This window comes from Azolla caroliniana, unplaced genomic scaffold (assembly GCF_043228905.1).
Source record: "Azolla caroliniana isolate FFs.n. ecotype wild unplaced genomic scaffold, voAzoCaro1.0.p SCAF_1, whole genome shotgun sequence".
Lineage (NCBI taxonomy): Eukaryota > Viridiplantae > Streptophyta > Polypodiopsida > Salviniales > Salviniaceae > Azolla > Azolla caroliniana.
In genome coordinates, this window is record NW_028230436.1 from 7,784,676 (window position 1) to 7,803,670 (window position 18,995).

Consider the following 18,995-nt stretch of genomic DNA (forward strand, 5'->3'; position numbering starts at 1 on the left):
TTAGGCGGCAAAATGAGGCGGCAAAACTCAAAATTAAAAAATGTGAATGTATCAATGTTATGTTAACTATGAATGTATGTATCTATGAATGAATGAATATATGTATGTATGTATATGTATATGTATATAATGTACATATGTAATGTATGTATGAATGAACATATATATGTATACATACATATGTGTATATATCTAATATGTAATATGTAATGTATCTATGTATGAATGTACATACGTGTATATGCAATATGTAATGTATGTATGTATGAATGAATATATATATATGTATACATACATAATATGTGTATATATCTAATATGTAATATGTAATGTATCTATGTATGAATGTACATACGTGTATATGCAATATGTAATGTATGTATGTATATGTATATAATGTACATATGTAATGTATGTATGAATGAATATATATATATATATATATATTGTGGTGTGCATGTGCACAATATGTATATATATATATATGTGTATATATCTAATATGTAATATGTAATGTATGTATGAATGAATATATGTACATGTGTAATCTATGAATGTATAATGCGTATACATGTAATATGTAATGTATGTATGAATGAATATATGTACATGTGTAATGTGCGAATGTAGAATGTGTATATATGTAATATGTAATGTATGTATGTGGATGTTTGTTTGTAATATGTGTGTAATATGTATGTATATATGTACATATTCTAGTTTGTATGACCCCATGTGACCTACATATATGCTTATATGTGGAATATGTATGTATGTATGTATGTGTATGAGTGTATGTTTGTAAAATTTATAGACATATCATTGTAACCATAAATACGTATATACGCTCCGCAATGTATAAATGAATATATGCATGTCCATGTATGAATGTACATATGTGCATGAATATGTAATGTATGTATATTTGTATGTGAATGCATATGTGCATGTGTGTGTGTGTGTGTGTGTGTGTGTGTGTGTGTGGATGTTTGTTTGTAATATGTATGTATGTGTATGTGTAATATATATATGTGTGTGTGTGTGTGTGTGTGTGTGTGTGTGTGTGTGTATGTATAAAAGACTATATGTATGTCCATGTACGAATGTACATATGTGTATGCATATATGCATATTTCATGTATGTATGTATGTGTGTGTGTGTGTGTGTGTGTGTGTGTGTGTGTGTGTGTGTGTGTGTGTGTGTGTGTATGTGTGTATGTGTATGGATGCATGTATGTATGTGTATGCATATATTCATATGACAATGTACATGATTCAATGTGTATGGATGTGTGATTGTAATATGTGCATAATATTTATGTACATATATATCTAATGTATGTATATGTAGTAATGTATAAATGAATATAGGTATGTCCATGTATGAATGTACATATGTGTATGCATATGTAATGTATGTATGTATATGCATATGTCAATGTACATGATTCAATGTATAGGAATGTGTGATTGTAATATATGCATATGCAATGTATGTATGTTCGTGCATGAATGTACATATGTGTATATATGTAATATGTAATATATAATGTATGTATGTGTAACAGTGGTTGCATATATGCCTACATGAGTGTGTGGATGTTTATTCGTAATATTTATGTATGTGTATGTATATATGTATTTATTGTAGTTGGTGATGATATATATGTACATATGTAATGTATGTATGCATGTGTATGTAATGTATTTATGTGTATGGATGTATGTTTGTAAAACTTATAACATTCCATGCATATGTACGTATATATATGATGATATGTGGAACATGTATGTACATATGTAATGTATGTATGTGTATGCATATATGTATATGTCAATATACATCATTCAATGAGTATGAATGTGTTTGTAATATGTGCATAATATGTATGTATATACCCAATGTATGTATATGTATGTATATGTGTGTGTGTGTGTGTGTGTGTGTGTGTGTGTGTGTGTGTGTGTGTGTGTATGTGGTCATATGTATGTAAATGTATGTGTATATATGTAATGTATTTATGTATGTACATTATTGGGATATTTTCATGTTTAGTATGTATATGGCTCATATATGGATGTATGTTTGTAATATGTACGTAATATGCATTAATATATCCAATGTATGTGTAAGTATACATATATCTTGTGTGTGTGTGTGTGTGTGTAAGTATTGTGGTTTGTATGGTCCAATATAATCTATATATATGGTGATATGTCAAATATGTATGTACATATGTAATATATCTATGTATGTATCTATATATGTATGTGTAAATTTGTATATTGTGTAATAGGTATGGATTATATGCTATGTAATATCTAATTTATTTATGTGTGTGTGCACGTGTATATACATAATATACATATATGTAATATATGTAACTTGTTTGTAAATTGTAAATTGTAAATATGAAGATTTGTATACATATAATATGTAATCTTAGGTATTAATATGTATGTGCATGTGTACATATATAATATATAATATGCGATTTAATTTTTTGTGTTTTGTATGTATATATGCATTTGTGTATGTATATATGTAATATGTAATTTTATTGTATGTATTATGTATACATATATGTATGTCAATACATATATATGTTTTTACTTTCGATGAATGGGTAAATACCCCATTTTTGTTGTAAACCAATTGTCTCATGGGCCAAATTTGGTCTTAGAAGACGTTAATATATATTTCTTTCTTTCTTTCAATATATATGGCTGATTCTAATATGCATGCAGTATGTAATGCATGTATGTATGTGTATGTACATATTTACATACGGTAATATATATTTGTACATATATTTATGTTTAGTCAATATGCATGTATAAATAGGTGTAATGTATGTATATACATATTCATGGATGTAATGTTTGAATGTAGGTATATATGCCTGTATGATATATGAATGTAGGTATATATGAATGTATGTGGTATGCATATGTGATGTGTGTGTATGTATGTACATATTGTATTGTATTGTATTGTATGTATGGAATGTGTGTATATGTGTATATATATAATATGTAATTTATTTTTTTCTGTTTGGTTTGTATATTTGCATTTGTATAAAATTGTGTGTATAATAATATATGTGTGTAATATGTAATATATAAAATATGTTTGTAAATTGTAAAAATATGTTTGTATGGAATGTGTGTATATGTGTATATATATAATATGTAATTTATTTTTTTCTGTTTGGTTTGTATATTTGCATTTGTATAAAATTGTGTGTATAATAATATATGTGTGTAATATGTAATATATAAAATATGTTTGTAAATTGTAAAAATATGTTTGTATGGAATGTGTGTATATGTGTATATATATAATATGTAATTTATTTTTTTCTGTTTGGTTTGTATATTTGCATTTGTATAAAATTGTGTGTATAATAATATATGTGTGTAATATGTAATATATAAAATATGTTTGTAAATTGTAAAAATATGTTTGTATGGAATGTGTGTATATGTGTATATATATAATATGTAATTTATTTTTTTCTGTTTGGTTTGTATATTTGCATTTGTATAAAATTGTGTGTATAATAATATATGTGTGTAATATGTAATATATAAAATATGTTTGTAAATTGTAAAAATGTGTATACACACACACACATATATATAATATGTAATTTTTATGTATGTATTATGTATATATGTATGTCAATATACATGGCCGATTCTAATATGTATGTAGTATGTAATGCATGTATGTACGTGTATGTACATATTTACATATGGTCATATATATTTGTACATATATTTATGTTTAGTTAGTATGCATGTATAAATGGGTGTAATGTACATATATACATATTCATGGATGTAATGTTTGAGGCCCTTCTTGGCTGATTCGGTCTTCGTTGACGAAGATCCGCCCCGTCTTCTTCTTTTTCGGAGTCGGATCCGCTCCGATCCGACTCACCATTGCCGGTCTCGTGCTCCTGCATCTTCCTCTTCCCTTTTTCCTTGTGCGTGAACTGTCTCCTCGGTTCCTTGCGCGGGGGGAACACGGCAGAGTCTCCACTACTCACCGGTTCATCTTTCGACTGGTCTGTCTGACCCAGTCGCTCGTTCGGCCCACTCAACCGAAATGATTCCGGACTCTCATCTACAGTCTCGAACCCTTCGTCTTCTAACTGGACCGATTCAGGCTCACTAGCCTCATCCTCCGGTATCGGGTCGGGGTCGGAAGTCGGAGCCGGTTAGGAGTACCATGATGCCGATTCATCGAACTCGACATCTCGGCTTACTCAAACCTGCTTCGTCCGGGGGTTATAACACTTATACCCCTTTTGCTCATGCGAGTAACCGACTAAGATGCACTTCTCCGACTTTGCATCCAACTTCCTCCGCCTTTCATCCGGTACATGCACATATGCAATGTTACCGACTATCCGAAGGTGTCTCAAAGTCGGCTTGCACTCAAAATACAGCTCATGCACGGACACCTTGTCACCAATCCGGTTTTGGATATAGACGGTCGTCTGATTCGCCTCAGCCCAGTAGAATTTGAGCATGCTCTTCTCCTCCAGCATCGCCCTTGTCGCGTCGATAATCGACCGGTTTTTTCTCTCGGCCACACCTTTTGCTCCAATGTGTATTTGCAGCTGAACTCTCTCCGAATTCCTTTTTGCTGCAGATAACTGTTGAATTGGCCGGAAAAATATTCTTTTCCGCCATCCGACCACAGGCACTTGATCTTCCTCTCCGTTTCCCATTCAACCAGGCTTTGCACGTTCCAGAAACACTCGAAGACTTCGCTCTTCCGCTTAATGAGGTAGATCCATGTGTGCCGGTTGTAGTCATCAATGAAGGAGACGAAGTATCGACTCCCACCAAGACTAACATTCTGTGTCGGTCCCCATACATCCGAATGAATAAGGTCAAGCTTGTTATGGCTACGGTTTCGTTTGGTGGGGAATGGAAGCCGGTGTTGCTTCCCGAGTTAGCAGGCTTCACATATTTGGACCTTCCGGCCACTGAACTTCGGCAAACCGAAAACAACTTGTTTCGTTTGTAGGTCTTGAAGCCTGTGGTAATTGAGGTGGCCGATCCGCTTGTGCCAGAGATCAATATCCAATTCAATCTTCTATCCTTTGGCGAACAAAGCCGTGTTGACGTCATTGGTGTCGAGGATGAACATCCTCCCATCTCTGCACCCTTGCGCAATAATTTGGCCCTCTTCCTCGATGAAGCACCCAAGGTGCGTAAACCACACCTGCATCCCCTGGTCAACGATCTGACCGACTGACACCAGGTTCTTCGTGATAGTTGAAACGTGTAATACGTTCATCAGCTTCCCCCTCTGTCCGACGTGGCTCAAAGGGACTTCTCCGACATGCACAATTGGGTGAGGAGTGTCGTCTCCGGTTTCAACGACACCCGGTTGTTCCAGTTTCTCCAAGAAAGAGAACCACTCTTTGTGGCTCGTCATGTGATTCGACGCACCGGAATCAATGTACCACACTTCCTCTGATTTGGAAGTGGTCTTCTTCATTGAGTTAGCCTCGTGTTTCATCACCAAGGCTGGCCCTTTACCGGCTTTTCCGGTTTTGGATCCTCCCGATCCTTTTGCGTAGTGCAACTATTGTCGGTTCTCTCTGTCGGCCTTGCCAAATCCGGATCTATCCGAATCGATGCTCTTCTACCCGCACTCGCTTTCTTTATGGCCCTTTTTACCACAGTACCAACATTCCGTGTCGGCCTTTGCTTGCCGGCCTCCGCCGCCACCTTGACTCCCCCTGCTTGTGGAGGGTCCGGAATTGTTGTCACTACGTTCTCTGTGCCTTCGGTCCTGCTCTTGCCAGCCGCTACCATTGCGAGCCGACCAGCCTCGTCCACCACGCCCACGGGGCCGATCCGCCTCCATGTACAACATCCGGTTGTGAGTGGGTGCACTTGTTGACACACCGGCGTGGTTCTCCTCTACAAGGACCATCGACTGTAAGTCGAAACACGACAACGTATTCTCCCTTGTACATACCACCGTTCGGAACGCTCTGATACCATGTGAAAGATTATGTGCAGAAGCGTTAGACAAACCGGCCGCAACGGATAGCAACAGAGGGAGAGAGAGAGAGAGAGAGAGATTAACACACAGAGTGTACGCAGAAGAGATAGAGAAAAAGCAGAACAACTTAAATCTATTATCAACAACTCTATAAAATTCTTTGTTCATACAACGTGCTCAACAACACTATTTATACAAGTCCTCAAAGGACTGACAGAAGTACAACGTACTTCAATGTTCACACAAGCGTCTGACACTAACTACGAGACTATTAACTACATAGTAGTCTAGGCTACTACTAGGCTTCCGGTTACTGTTTGATCCAGCTAACCGGCTCCCCAGCTCACCGGCTCGCTGATCCGTCTCACCGATCCGGCTTCATCCTTCCGAATGCCGATCCAGATCTGGTTGAGCTTGCCGCTCAACAATTTGATTTGGTATTGCTCTAGATTTATTTATTTTTATTTGGTATGCGGCCAAAAAAAAAAATCAACATGTTCAAGTTGACATTGGCGTTGGTAGGAACGTGACCGACTGAAATATTCAAATTCCGGTTAGGTTCATGAGAAGTAGGAAAATTTCCGGTATGGGCTAGAGACTTTGCCTAACACTAGTCAAACGAAATATATTAGATCCGTAAATCCCCATTAAAACATCACACTTATTGTTGTTATCTATCTATTAGAACTAAATATAATAGATCCCCAAATCATCCCTTCCCATCAAACTCATTAGGCTATACCTCTCTACATTCACTACCTCCTTAACTCCCACATCCTCCTTTGTGCACATTCAAAACCCCTCTCATCCATCCCCACCACTCGCCTTCTCTCTTCTTTCGTCTTCCCTTATATAAGCCTCTCACATTTTTGTATATGGTCTTTAGCATTGATGAGCTCATATAGAGCAAAACATGTTTGCCAAAAGACCTTTTTCTTACATAAATTTAAATTTAAATTTTCTCTCTCACACACTCTTCTCCTCCCCTACTATTCTCTTTTATACTATTCTTTAGGTACCATACTATTTAACCTAACTATTTAACCGTCGAGGGTTATACGCTCGCACTCCTTGCTTAGTTGCCAAAAGACCTTTTTCTTACATTATAAATTTAAATTTAAAATTTCTCTCTCTCTCTCTCTCTCTCTCTCTCTCTCTCTCTCTCTCTCTCTCTCTTCTCCTCCCCTATTATTCTCTTTTATACTATTCTTTAGGTACCATACTATTTAACCTAACTATTCAACCATCGAGGGTTATGCGCTTGCACTCCTTGCTTAGGCCATAAGGCCAACAACTACTAAAGAATCCAATTTTATAATATAGAATGATTTAAGGAGGCTTACTCCTTTTTTACATTAAATCCAAATGTATTAAAGGACGATGAGGGGGCTCATTTTGAGAGGACTTTTTGGGGAGGAGACCATCACCATTTTCATTTTGAGAGCTCTTCATCTTTATCTTCATCTTCACCATTTTGGGGACAAACTCTTGCTCTTCCTTAGCTCATACCCCTTCATCCCCTCTTTGTCACGTGCTCGTCTTCTTCAAGTTGGTGTTTGTGATCACGTGCCTGTGTGCTCGACTTGGTGTTCGAGTGCTCATGGTCAGTGGTCAACACTTGGTATTTGTCGTCTTCGACTTCGCTTGCATGTGTGCTCACGTGTTCGATGTTTGCTACTTGACTACATCTTCCTCCCCATCCCACAAGATCCTTCCATGTTTCTTTCTTTTTTTGTCCTCCATACTCGTGTTCGAGCTTGTGTTTTGCTCGAGTCCCTTCCATTATAATCTCTTGATTAGCTCTTAAGTCGTATCATAAAAATGTGTGCTACTTCCTTCTTCTAATAAATTTTGTTTTGAGAACACACCTTTCTTGAGAATGTATGAACACTCAAAGGCCAAAGGCCATGACTACTTTCTAACATTAACTATAACTAATGAGTTTCTATATTCCCCATGTCACATGAGCTTCTATAGTTGCTACAGAGTGAGTGAGTGGTTTAGTGAGAGGGTGACCTTATATAAAGCACCCTCCTCATACTTTGTAAAGTGTCGGTTAATCTTCTATGTAATGTTATTATCCTTGTACTTGTTATGCTCTACTCATGTCAATATACATCTTGAGTATTCTATTTTCTTATCTATCTTGTGTCTCTCCTCTCTCCTTTTTTACACACACATACCACACCTCTCTAATCTATTCCGCTGGATAGAATCACACTCAATTCTTTACACGTCATTCTTTCCTATAGTGTTGATGTAGGATCATTGCCTTAGGTCAAGCACTAGGTATCAAATATCTCTTAACACAATTTGCAACAGATATGTATCAAATACTTGTGCTCTAATCTCCAAGTGCTAGGTTTCTCTCAAATAACGACAACTCAAATTCAAAAAATAATTGAGCCAACGTTAATTTTCTTCATACCTATGTTGAAATCCTTGTATTTGAAAAGGTGAAGATTGCAATTTCCTCCTCTTGATAGTAAAATATAAATCACATGGTGACTTTTTGTATTTTCAATAGCTACTGCCATGACTTGGAAAAACCCACATTAACTAATAGGCCATTCCATTCACAAAGAGGTAACATGTTGTACCTAAAAGTTTTCGAAAATTATGTTAAAATAGGCCAAGAACTAGAACCTCCTATGTATAAATTGAAATTAAGATAGTGAAAATGTTGAAAAGGCCAAATTTTCTCACGTTCTACCAAAGCTTCTTGAATGAACTCTTCTAGTTAACCAACAAATAAAACAGATAGAGCAGGTGATAGATCACATCCTTATTTCACTCCCATGGTGAGCATGATCTCTTTAGAAAAGTTATTTTCAATCTTCAACCAACATTTTACTCGATAATATAAGCGAGCCAAATAAAACAGATAGAGCAAGTGATAGATCACATCCTTATTTCACTCCCATGGTGAGCATGATCTCTTTAGAAAAGTTATTTTCAATCTTCAACCAACATTTTACTCGATAATATAAGCGAGCCAAATAAAACCGATAGAGCAGGTGATAGATCACATCCTTATTTCACTCCCATGGTGAGCATGATCTCTTTAGAAAAGTTATTTTCAATCTTCAACCAACATTTTACTCGATAATATAAGCGAGCCAAATAAAACAGATAGAGCAGGTGATAGATCACATCCTTATTTCACTCCCATGGTGAGCATGATCTTTTTAGAAAAGTTATTTTCAATCTTCAACCAACATTTTACTCGATAATATAAGTGAGCCAAATTTGCTTCCACATGGAAAATAAGTAGCTTCCTCTAAATAAAATAGATGTCAATATAACTTGAGGGGAGAATGAATACCTAAATATGCTTCTAGATGTTTTCAAAGCTCAAAAACTACGCTTACTATTTGTGAAATTAGCCAACTAGTTCTGTCAATGTGCATGATGAGTAGACTTGTCTATCACTACCATGTTTATGTTTTGTCTACAACACCTTTAGTTTTGTGTGGAAAAACAGAAGTCCGTGTAAAACTGAGTTGTAACTTGTAATGTAGGGGCATATTGTTCTTGCGGCCAAGCCGACTATATGAGCAACAAGTCTTCGTGATGATGTTCAAGAAAATATGTGGGTGGCTACAATGAAGTCATTCCATACAAACCTAATATCTCAGTGGATGCCCACGATGAAATCAATCCATACTGCCTAATCTCGGTGTATGCATTTAGGGCGATGGGATTGATTATTAGATAGTGAAGAGTATATTTTCCAAGAGTGTGTACTTTATTCAAATCTACATAATGTACAGCCCAAACGTATTGTAAAGGATGCAACAAAAGTAAAAGTTCAAATTTTACAATATTTATTACACAACATGACCGTGTCACATGGGAGTGGAGCCCCACCTTTGAAGGTTATGACCTCCTCCATTAAATGTTAAAACCAATGGATCTTAAGGATTGGGAAGAGAGAAAAGTGATGGAGTGATGATAAGCTCAAGAAATGTTGTGTAAGGCTAAAACAAGCGTTTAGAGAAAGAGAGGAAAGGAGGGAGGGAGGGAGGGAGAGACATGGCATATGTGCAGGTTGATCAAGATATAAGAGTGCGGGTTGTGAAGGAAGAGGATGAAGACAACCACATGGCAGAGTGTTTCAAGGTGGATGATCTTTTTCTTCATACATAAGAAGATCAGCAGGTTCTTGCTAAGAACACGTGAAAAGGATGTCGAAGTCTACTACGTGGTGCACTGAATCGATATAACCTTAAATTTAAAGTCCTTCGCCTGATGAATCGGATTGACTGGAATGATTGGAGGCAGAGCAATGGGGCAGGCTCCTTGGGACAGGCAATGATTGGAGGCAAGCAAAGCATTGGGCAAGTTCGTTGGGCAGACAATACATAAGCATGTGATACTTTCTGTCACACTAAAAATAAAACAAACATATGGATGCTACTACTACAGTCTACAGGCTACAGTCTACTGTCTGTCGCGAGTTCGAAGTTTGAGCGGACAAAAGTTGAGAGAGACAGAGATCCCATCAGAGACAGACAGAGATGGGCGGCGGCGGCGGCGAACGAGAGATACGAGTGAGAGTGGTGAAGGAAGAGATGGTGACTCCGGCGGCGAGGAGCAATCGGAGGAGGGAGAAGGAGAAGAAGAAGCGCAGTGGCGCAGAACAAGAATCTGAGGTTCAAGAAGAAGCTGAAGACATGGCAGATGCAGTGGCAGCAGCGATCATGGTAGTAGAAGAAGAAAGAGAGCAAGATGATGAAGAAGAAGAAGAGCCGATGCCAATGTTCTTGTCCGCCTCCGACATCTTTTGCCGCAATGTCCCCCACAACCGCCGCATCCTCTTCTACGAAGCGCCGTCGCCATCGCCATCGCCATCGCCATCACCATCCTCCCCAGGCGTCGGAAACTGCGGCAGTGATGGAGAGTATGCGGAGATGGTAGGCAGGCTGAAGCGGTCGCTTAGAGTCGCCCTGGACGCTTTCTACCCGCTCGCTGGCCGCCTCCATGTCACAGACACAGATCGACTCCATGTGCTGTGCGATGACACAGGTGCTGCTTTCGTGGAGGCGGTCGTGGAAGGCGGCGTCAGACTTGCCGACCTCCGCGAGGGAGGCTTCCAGACTCTGCCATTCTTCCACTGCCTCAGCCCATGGATCGACAGCACACAGTACCTCACAGCCCCCCCCTTGTGCATTCAGGTGTGAATCTCCATCTCCGTCTCCGTCTCCATCTTTCACTCTATTCACTTTTTAAAGCTTTCGGAAAGGAACACCAGATAAAAAGACATGGTTGGATGCATTTTTTGAAACTTTGTGTTAATATGTATTGATGTACATCTCAAATGTGGAGTAATATGGATTAGATCTCAGTACTTTTTTGAATGTCGGATTTCTCCATGGTTCTGTATGCTCAATGTTGAGGCCTGTAAATTAGCAATCCGCAGAAGGCGAGAGTCTAAATGGTATAAAAGAAGGGGAATTCATTTATGGAACATTAGTAGATCAAAGCCAGTCATGGGGTAGTCATCTCATGCCTTAGATATGTAATTGTGTATTAATCCATAGTCTCCACTCAATAAGATCAACCTGGTCATGGGTTAGTCATCTCATTTCTTAGCAATGTAATCGTATATTCATCCATAGTCTTCTTCATATTGATCCATAGTCTCCACTCAATAAGGTCGAAGCTGGTCATGGGGTAGTCATCTCATTTCTTACATTTGTAATCTTGTATTCATCCATAGTCTTGTTCATATTAATCCATAGTCTCCATCTCATCTAACTCAACACCTCTCTCATTCTTCCAACATTCTTCCTGCTCTTCGCACATCTCTTCCTTAACTTCCATCTTGCTAGTCTTGTGACTCCTTTCGCGCACTTCCTTTTCTTGCTTCTTGCTCAAGGCTCATCTTATCTCATGTAAATGTTTTACTCATGTCATTCTCTCATTCACAAATAAATGCTTGCTTCATAAATATATGCCTTGCAAAGTCTCAAAGGGAAACACCGTAAGAACGCCAAGAAGCTTTTAGGTACTTAATGAGTTTAAATTAGCTAAATAGAAGGCATCACGAGATCTACACTCATGCAAAAGGCTTATTTGTAAAAAAAATGAGAACTTGCAAAGTATATGCAACAAATCCTCCATACCCAAGAGAAAGCATATGCTTGTGCTGAATCTTGGAGAAAACTAATGGGGGAAACACATTCTGAGTTATGGTAGCTTAACCCAAGAGAGGTGTTCAGAGTTATGATATCTTCGCCCAAGAGTCGTGTAAGTGCAGTGTAAGAATCTATATAATTAATCAAATATGGGAAAGATTGTGTATCATTGTTCTATTTAGTATTTCATTGCTTCTTTGCCATTAGGATATATATGGAAGGTTCAAGTAATTGGCCACCCACTAGAAAGAAACAAGAATTGGGCTGGCCAATGTTAGTTGACTTGAGGCATTAATGTCCATTTCATGGATATGGAAAGGAAAAAGCTTCCCTATTCTAGAGAAGGACACTCAAGGGTTTGTGACAAAATATATCTAGATGAAGGTCTTGCACCAAAACAAGTAGCATACTGTGAAGAAATTATGCCATGAGTTCTCCATTCAAGAAGAGAAAAAAAAAGGTTCTCTAAAATGGTGGGTGTGGTTATATTATGTGCAAGATACGTGCATAACATTGTATGGCCCATGAGACCTCATGCATGTCTACATAGAATTACAGTGGTATATTAAAGATACTTTCTAGAACACATATATTGTATTTAAACAAAGATACTTGAACTTAAACCACCGAGCACTTGTACTTGGATCACTAGAACCAATAATTGAAGCATTGTTCAAGAATTGAAAATTTTGTCTCTTAAATCATTCAAATGACTTTCATACTACATGTGATATTTGACTCCCAACATAGCGTGCCAAATGAAAACTTTCATTTTCTTACGTTAGTGTTCAAGGTGGATCATCTTTTTCTTTATGTATTAGACAGTTATCTTCTTGCTGTGAAAGTGATATAAATGTCGAAAGCAAGTCCTCCACAGTATGTTAAATTAGTTATCCCATCAATGAAATCGGCTAACGTGATTGAAGGCTGCCATTGAAGTGTTTGCTGAAAATTATTATGTGATTAATGTTGTGTTGTTTTTAATAAAAATAGATCAAAATAAAGCTGCATAATAAAGTCAATGTTCTCATAGTTGTGATGTTATATGGGTGAGGTAATGAGATAGGTGTTCAATTTGTTTAACTCTTAATAATTTCCATTGCTGCTTTAATTAATGTATGATGAAGTGCCATCTTATTGCAATGACAAGTTCTTAGTCTTTTGTATTGAAATTTAGGTCTCAAGGTTTGATTGTGGTGGAATTGCACTTGGGATTGCACACAGTCATGTCCTTTGTGATGGTACCTCATTGTGGCACTTCATGAGCTCATGGGCAGAGTGTGCCAGAGGTGAAGCCATTTCCATACCTCCAGTTCATACACGTTCTTTATTGAAGATTGAGAACCCATCACCAGAAAAAGCAAGACTACACCTTGAATATGTCGACGATGACGAGGTCAAAAATATTGGTCAAACAGTTTCCGTAAAAATGAACACTTTCTGTTTCAGTAAAGACATTATCACAAGGTTGAAAAATAAAGTTGGTGGTCAGAACACATCATATGAGATAATATGTGCTCACATATGGCGGCATACCACAAAAGCTAGGGAACATTTGCATGGCAAGAAAGTCGGCTTCATTTCGATCGTTAACATGAGAGAACGAGTTGACCCAGCCTTAGGAAAAGCCTATTTTGGGAATGCATTTATGTGGACAATTGCCACTGCAACATCTGTGGAACTTGAGGAAGAGGACCTTGCCTCAACAGCTGAACGTATACATAGATCTTTGATTTCTTGTACTAATGAAACCTTTCATAATTGGCTCCATTGGTTGGAGGTATACGATCGAGATGCCATGTTTGAATGTTGCTCCCTCAATAATGCACGTATTCGAGCATCGAGCTCTCATAATTTTCCCGTCTTCAAAGTTGACTTTGGTTGGGGGAAACCTCTGGCAGCTCGATTACCCAGTGCTGATGATCCAGGAAAGATTACTTTCTTCCCTGGTAAAGATATTCCTGGTAATATTGATGTAGTCTTGGCTTTACCCACCCATGTCATGAATCGGCTAGAAAGTGACAAAGCCTTTACAAATCCTTAGGCCAACAATGCTTGCCCTATTTTTTTATTAAGGCTTCACACATTCAAATGGTGGGGACATGCAAACCATAATAATCTTGTTAGTAACATCGATAAATGATCTTGCAATAATCATCAATTGCAATGGATTAAGGCAAAATGCATTTTTTTTCATTGTGAACGTATATCATACATTGCCAAAACACTTGATGTCATCATATGCACATGAGAATTACCTTGTAAATTTGAGTTTTAAAGTTCAGATATGTAATGGTTATTCTAATTTGCAATTATATTGGTATGGATAACTGGTTGTACTGCCTACCAAATAGCCTGCACCGCTCCCTACATGTGGAAAGTTTTATTTTTGCGCAATTATATTCAGAATGGATGGATCTTTTTGTAGACCTCTTCCCTCAGAACCAAACTTAGTTTCCTACCTCATGGCTCTAATAAATGTTTCAGGTTGGCTCATTAGCAAACTATCCCTGTGGATGAGGAAAGATAGTAAACCAATTTCTGATTTATAGAAGAGTTAGAACTAGTTACCATGGGGGTTTCAAGCCCTTCCTCTTTCCAGATGTTCTTTCCATACTCAAGAGAAGGATTTGTATACCTATATATCTAAACATCCCTCTAAGGCAAATTATCTTATTAATTGTGAATATGGATTCATTCAGATAGATTGTTCCTTTGGGATTTTGAACCATCCTATTCCTTCTGAATATGGATCCATTCAGATAGATGGCTCCTTTGGGATTTTCTACAACATGGTTCATAACCCCTATTTTTCCAATCGACCTTACTACAGAACAGATGGTGTAACTTCCTTCTAAACTCATTGTACCATATCTTTAATGATGAATCTTTACAGTGCTAAATCTTTCCATTTAATCGACATTTTATTTCAACCTAGTGGTAACATTGCCCACAAACAACCTTAGCAGGCATTGATTGTCATTCCGGGTTCAAACCCCCATTACATTGGACCTTGGTAGATATATAATATTCGCATGTAGACCTTGTGGCCAAATTCTCCCAAAATGCATCAGATGTATAGATGTAAAAAAACAGAAGACTACCGAAAACATTTAGTGTTTTCCAACTATTAACTGAATATTTAATGTGGCTATAATTTATAGATAAAGAAAAGTCTCATACTGCAGTATAAACAAAATATACATCACTTTTATTATTATAGACTTCTCTTTTATAGCATGAAACGTGCCCAAGAAAACCTTCAACACGAACAACAAAAGCCTCATTCAAATGTATTAGAGCTAACAAAATAGAAGCTCAACAAGTTCCATTTATTTCTCTTATCATAGGAACAAAGTATCACAAAATTTGGGAAGTTGATTGGGTCATGCCGTTGCTCTTAGAGAAACAGCCCTATAGCACACTCTCTTCGCAGCACGCACAATGTCATCGATCTACAACCATGAAAAAACCTTGAATTAGTGTTTCATGTCCACTTCTGAATTATTCAAGGAAAACCAAAATGTCCTAAATTACCAAACCAAGCCCCAAGGTTACCTCCATATTTTTGGAATGATAAACAAACATCAAGAGTGCAAGTGAAACCCTAAACCAAGAAATCCGCAAAAGTGCAAGTGAAGCCCTTGGACTAATGTTTTAACTCCACATTTTCTGAACATATTTTGAGCACTTAACTTATAAGCCATTACATTAACTAATGTTACGCAAAAGCTTCTGGAAAGAGGGAACTACAGAAGAACACCAAAATACCCCTAAGTTTCTATGAGTTCCAAGAATGCCCCTCTGCAAACATTTTGACTACAAATGATCTTAACAGCCACCTGCAGAACAAAATTTACCCCTATGGATGGGTATTCTGGTCACTTGAAAACTTTGGATATTCTGGTAACAGTGAAAAGACCCTAAAAGGCATCAAGGTGTTTTCTTCTAAGGAATGCAAGTATTAGAAAAATACCTGAGGCAGAGCTAGCCTCTCTAAGTTTGCAGCATACGGCATTGGCACATCTGCGCCCGTTATTCGCTCTACGGGAGCATCCAAATACTCGAAGCTCTCCTCAACCACGCTCATACTGCATTGCAAGTATTCCAAAATTCAAATTTTCAATCAGTGAGATGATCAAAAGAAGGTGACATTATAAATGTAAACATTAATGCTATCCCAATATGTTTCATTTCTGAAACAAACATGAGGAAATTCCACAGGGAGGTGAACCCCAATTGAGCCTTCAATATAGACAAATATCACCACCAAAGAGGAACGTTCTAAAACTCAACAAAGATTTTTTTAATGATATTCAATAGAACATGACGTAGGTGCACCAGCAAAAAACCTAGGAACACAGCAAGCTTTGATGACCATTTTAGCAACTAGAATTTGTATATAGAACTTCCATGTTACTTTCCACCAAAAATTGTAGAAATGAGAGCAAAAATCAGCTATGATTTCCCGCTTTCCATTCATTCTAAAATTAGATTTTGAGTTCCGCCTCAATAAAAAAAGTTAGTTTTAATCAGCTATATATTGCTCATGCTGTCAAGCATCACTTCTTCAAAATAAACATTTTAACCCACTCATAACTTTTAAGTAGCTTTGTAAGCACACAGACCATATATTGGAATCCAATACTAACACAATGGAGCAACACATGCCAATCCTGGGGCCCGCTAGCTGAGTGGCACCTCCAATCTAAGGACAACTGACCATGCAATATCATCGTGGCTGGTCTCTAGAGTTCAGGGTACCAAGATAATTTTAAAGTAAAAAGAACATCTTCTGATGATCATTTAATTGGCACAGGAATATCTCACAAGGGCACAAAACTACAAGCAAGCTAAATAGATTAGTATCACTATGTCAAATGCTAATATTCAACTTCCTATATCGGCAATGCATCATCAAACAAATGTCTGGTCCACACCAAAAACATACCAAATTTCTGCACCAATACCATGTTGTGGCCATCCTTCTTCTACAGTAACAAGCCTATTGGTTTTCCTAACAGAGGTATTAATTGCTGCTCTGTCAAGGGGCCTGATTGACCGCAAATTTATAACCTGCAGGAAACATATCAAACTTGAAACATCTGAAGAAACCACCTCTTATTTAAATATCAAAATCTATGGCAACCTTGAAAAGAGAGGGAAGAAGTATGAGTTCTACTTTACCTCAGCATTGATGCCTTCGTTGGCCAAAACGTCAGCCGCCTGGGATCAGATTACAAGATGAAAATGTAACTTTTAACACAATTTCAATTTTCTTACATTATATCATGAGTGTAAAAGAATTGATGCAACTTAAGTGTTTCAAGGAACTTTTACCTTCAAGGCAAATCCAACCATTTTTGAGAAAGTTACAATTGTGACATCTGTTCCCTCACGCTCGATCTGTTGCCGCAATTAATTCGAAACACCATTTTTAGTTATTAATAAGAAAATGCCTATATTAAGTTTGAATCAGTTCTCACCTTAGCCTTCCCTATAGGGAGAACAAAGCTTGGATCAAGAACTTCATCAGATACTGGAAATGATTCTCCATACCTGGAAAATTTGTAAATAAATATAAATACTGAATCATTTGCAGCATTCTTTGCAGACTCTCAAACATGTTGCGATAATTTAACTTACGTGTTAAAGTTTAATAATAGAAAATATATGAAGGTATACATACATCTTAACAAGACCAAAATATTTTCGGTTTCCAAAATGACAAATACTAAGCAGAATAGAGTAAAACATTTTATTGTGCAGAATCAGTAATTACAATACTGTCAACAAAGATTGTATGGAAAATAAAATGAAATGAAATGAAATTTTATATCAGGACACAAAAAATTTAAATGGTTCGGAAAATTGCCTTTGTCCAAGAGTGAGAGATCACTATTTTCATTAAGATGATTACAGGCGGAATATACGATAAAACTCTCAATTCACTATTGATTCACTTCCTCAAAAATCTGTTTGGTTTTCACTTACCCACACTTACCTATTTCCTAAGCACATCACAACGCACTAAAGAAAACCAGTTTCTCTCAAATAATTTTCTCTTTTTCTTATTTCAATCACAAAGGAATTCATATTATAAGCTTTTACAAATGTAGCATGCAACAGACTCTTTCTAACATGCAATAGCCTGCAATGGTTCATCTCTTGTCAAAAAACACTTAATGTTATTGCTTCGCCTCATAATTATAGCCACTGTAAGATCATTAATTAACACATTTTAATCGCACAAAGAAGAAATCTAAGATTCGTGAAGGTTTGTGCAACATGCTAAGATGTGTGAGAGTTTGGAGAGAAATGAGATGAAATGAAGAGAGAATCAGAACCAAATCATCCAAAACTGCATCTCAAGCATGGAAAAACCCGCAAGATAGAAAACATGAAAATATCATTAGCCTCTAAATTTTCTATAAAATGATAATTTAATACTACCAAGAGAGAATATCTGCAGAAAATTAGCGGCATAGTTCACATGATGAGCAGAAAGAAGGCCACTTTGAGATTATATATGATATAGACGTGTACTTATTACAGGGTATATCATAAACTTTGACATGAACATCAGTTAAGTGTATTCCTTGGAGAGATTCGCAAATTGATATTGCAACATATCAAATAGAGAAGACAAACATCACTTACAGAAGCTCATTTTCTAGAAAGACCACAGGATCAGGATCTCGAATTGCAGCCTTCAATAATCCACGTGCATCCTCTGATGAATAAGGGCATAGAACCTTCAGTCCTGGACATGATGCATACCATGCAGCAAAACACTGCATATACACTCAAACTTTTATCAC

At 37.0% G+C, this 18,995-nt stretch overlaps 2 protein-coding genes across 3 annotated transcripts in view; one reads left to right on the plus strand and one right to left on the minus strand.

The window, feature by feature from the left end:
* Positions 1-18,995, minus strand: part of LOC147868767 (pyruvate dehydrogenase E1 component subunit beta-1, mitochondrial-like) — a 49,251-nt gene that overhangs the window by 24,791 nt on the left and 5,465 nt on the right. The window contains exons 8-14 of one of the 2 annotated variants that reach the window (XM_087323147.1): positions 18,835-18,968; positions 17,661-17,733; positions 17,515-17,580; positions 17,362-17,400; positions 17,126-17,250; positions 16,151-16,265; positions 15,365-15,629 (exon numbers count right to left, since the gene is read on the minus strand). In XM_087323147.1, the coding sequence (XP_087179273.1) occupies positions 15,561-15,629; positions 16,151-16,265; positions 17,126-17,250; positions 17,362-17,400; positions 17,515-17,580; positions 17,661-17,733; positions 18,835-18,968 (621 nt within the window). In that variant the 3' untranslated portion in view covers positions 15,365-15,560. Of the gene's footprint in view, positions 1-15,364; positions 15,630-16,150; positions 16,266-17,125; positions 17,251-17,361; positions 17,401-17,514; positions 17,581-17,660; positions 17,734-18,834; positions 18,969-18,995 lie in introns of those variants that run through there. The other variant, XM_087323148.1, reaches the window with a different exon arrangement.
* Positions 10,482-14,370, plus strand: LOC147868768 (hydroxycinnamoyltransferase-like). Its single transcript, XM_087323146.1, has 2 exons — positions 10,482-11,211; positions 13,352-14,370. The coding sequence occupies exons 1-2, from the start codon at positions 10,555-10,557 to the stop codon at positions 14,216-14,218; spliced, it is 1,524 nt and encodes a 507-aa protein (XP_087179272.1). The 5' UTR covers positions 10,482-10,554; the 3' UTR covers positions 14,219-14,370.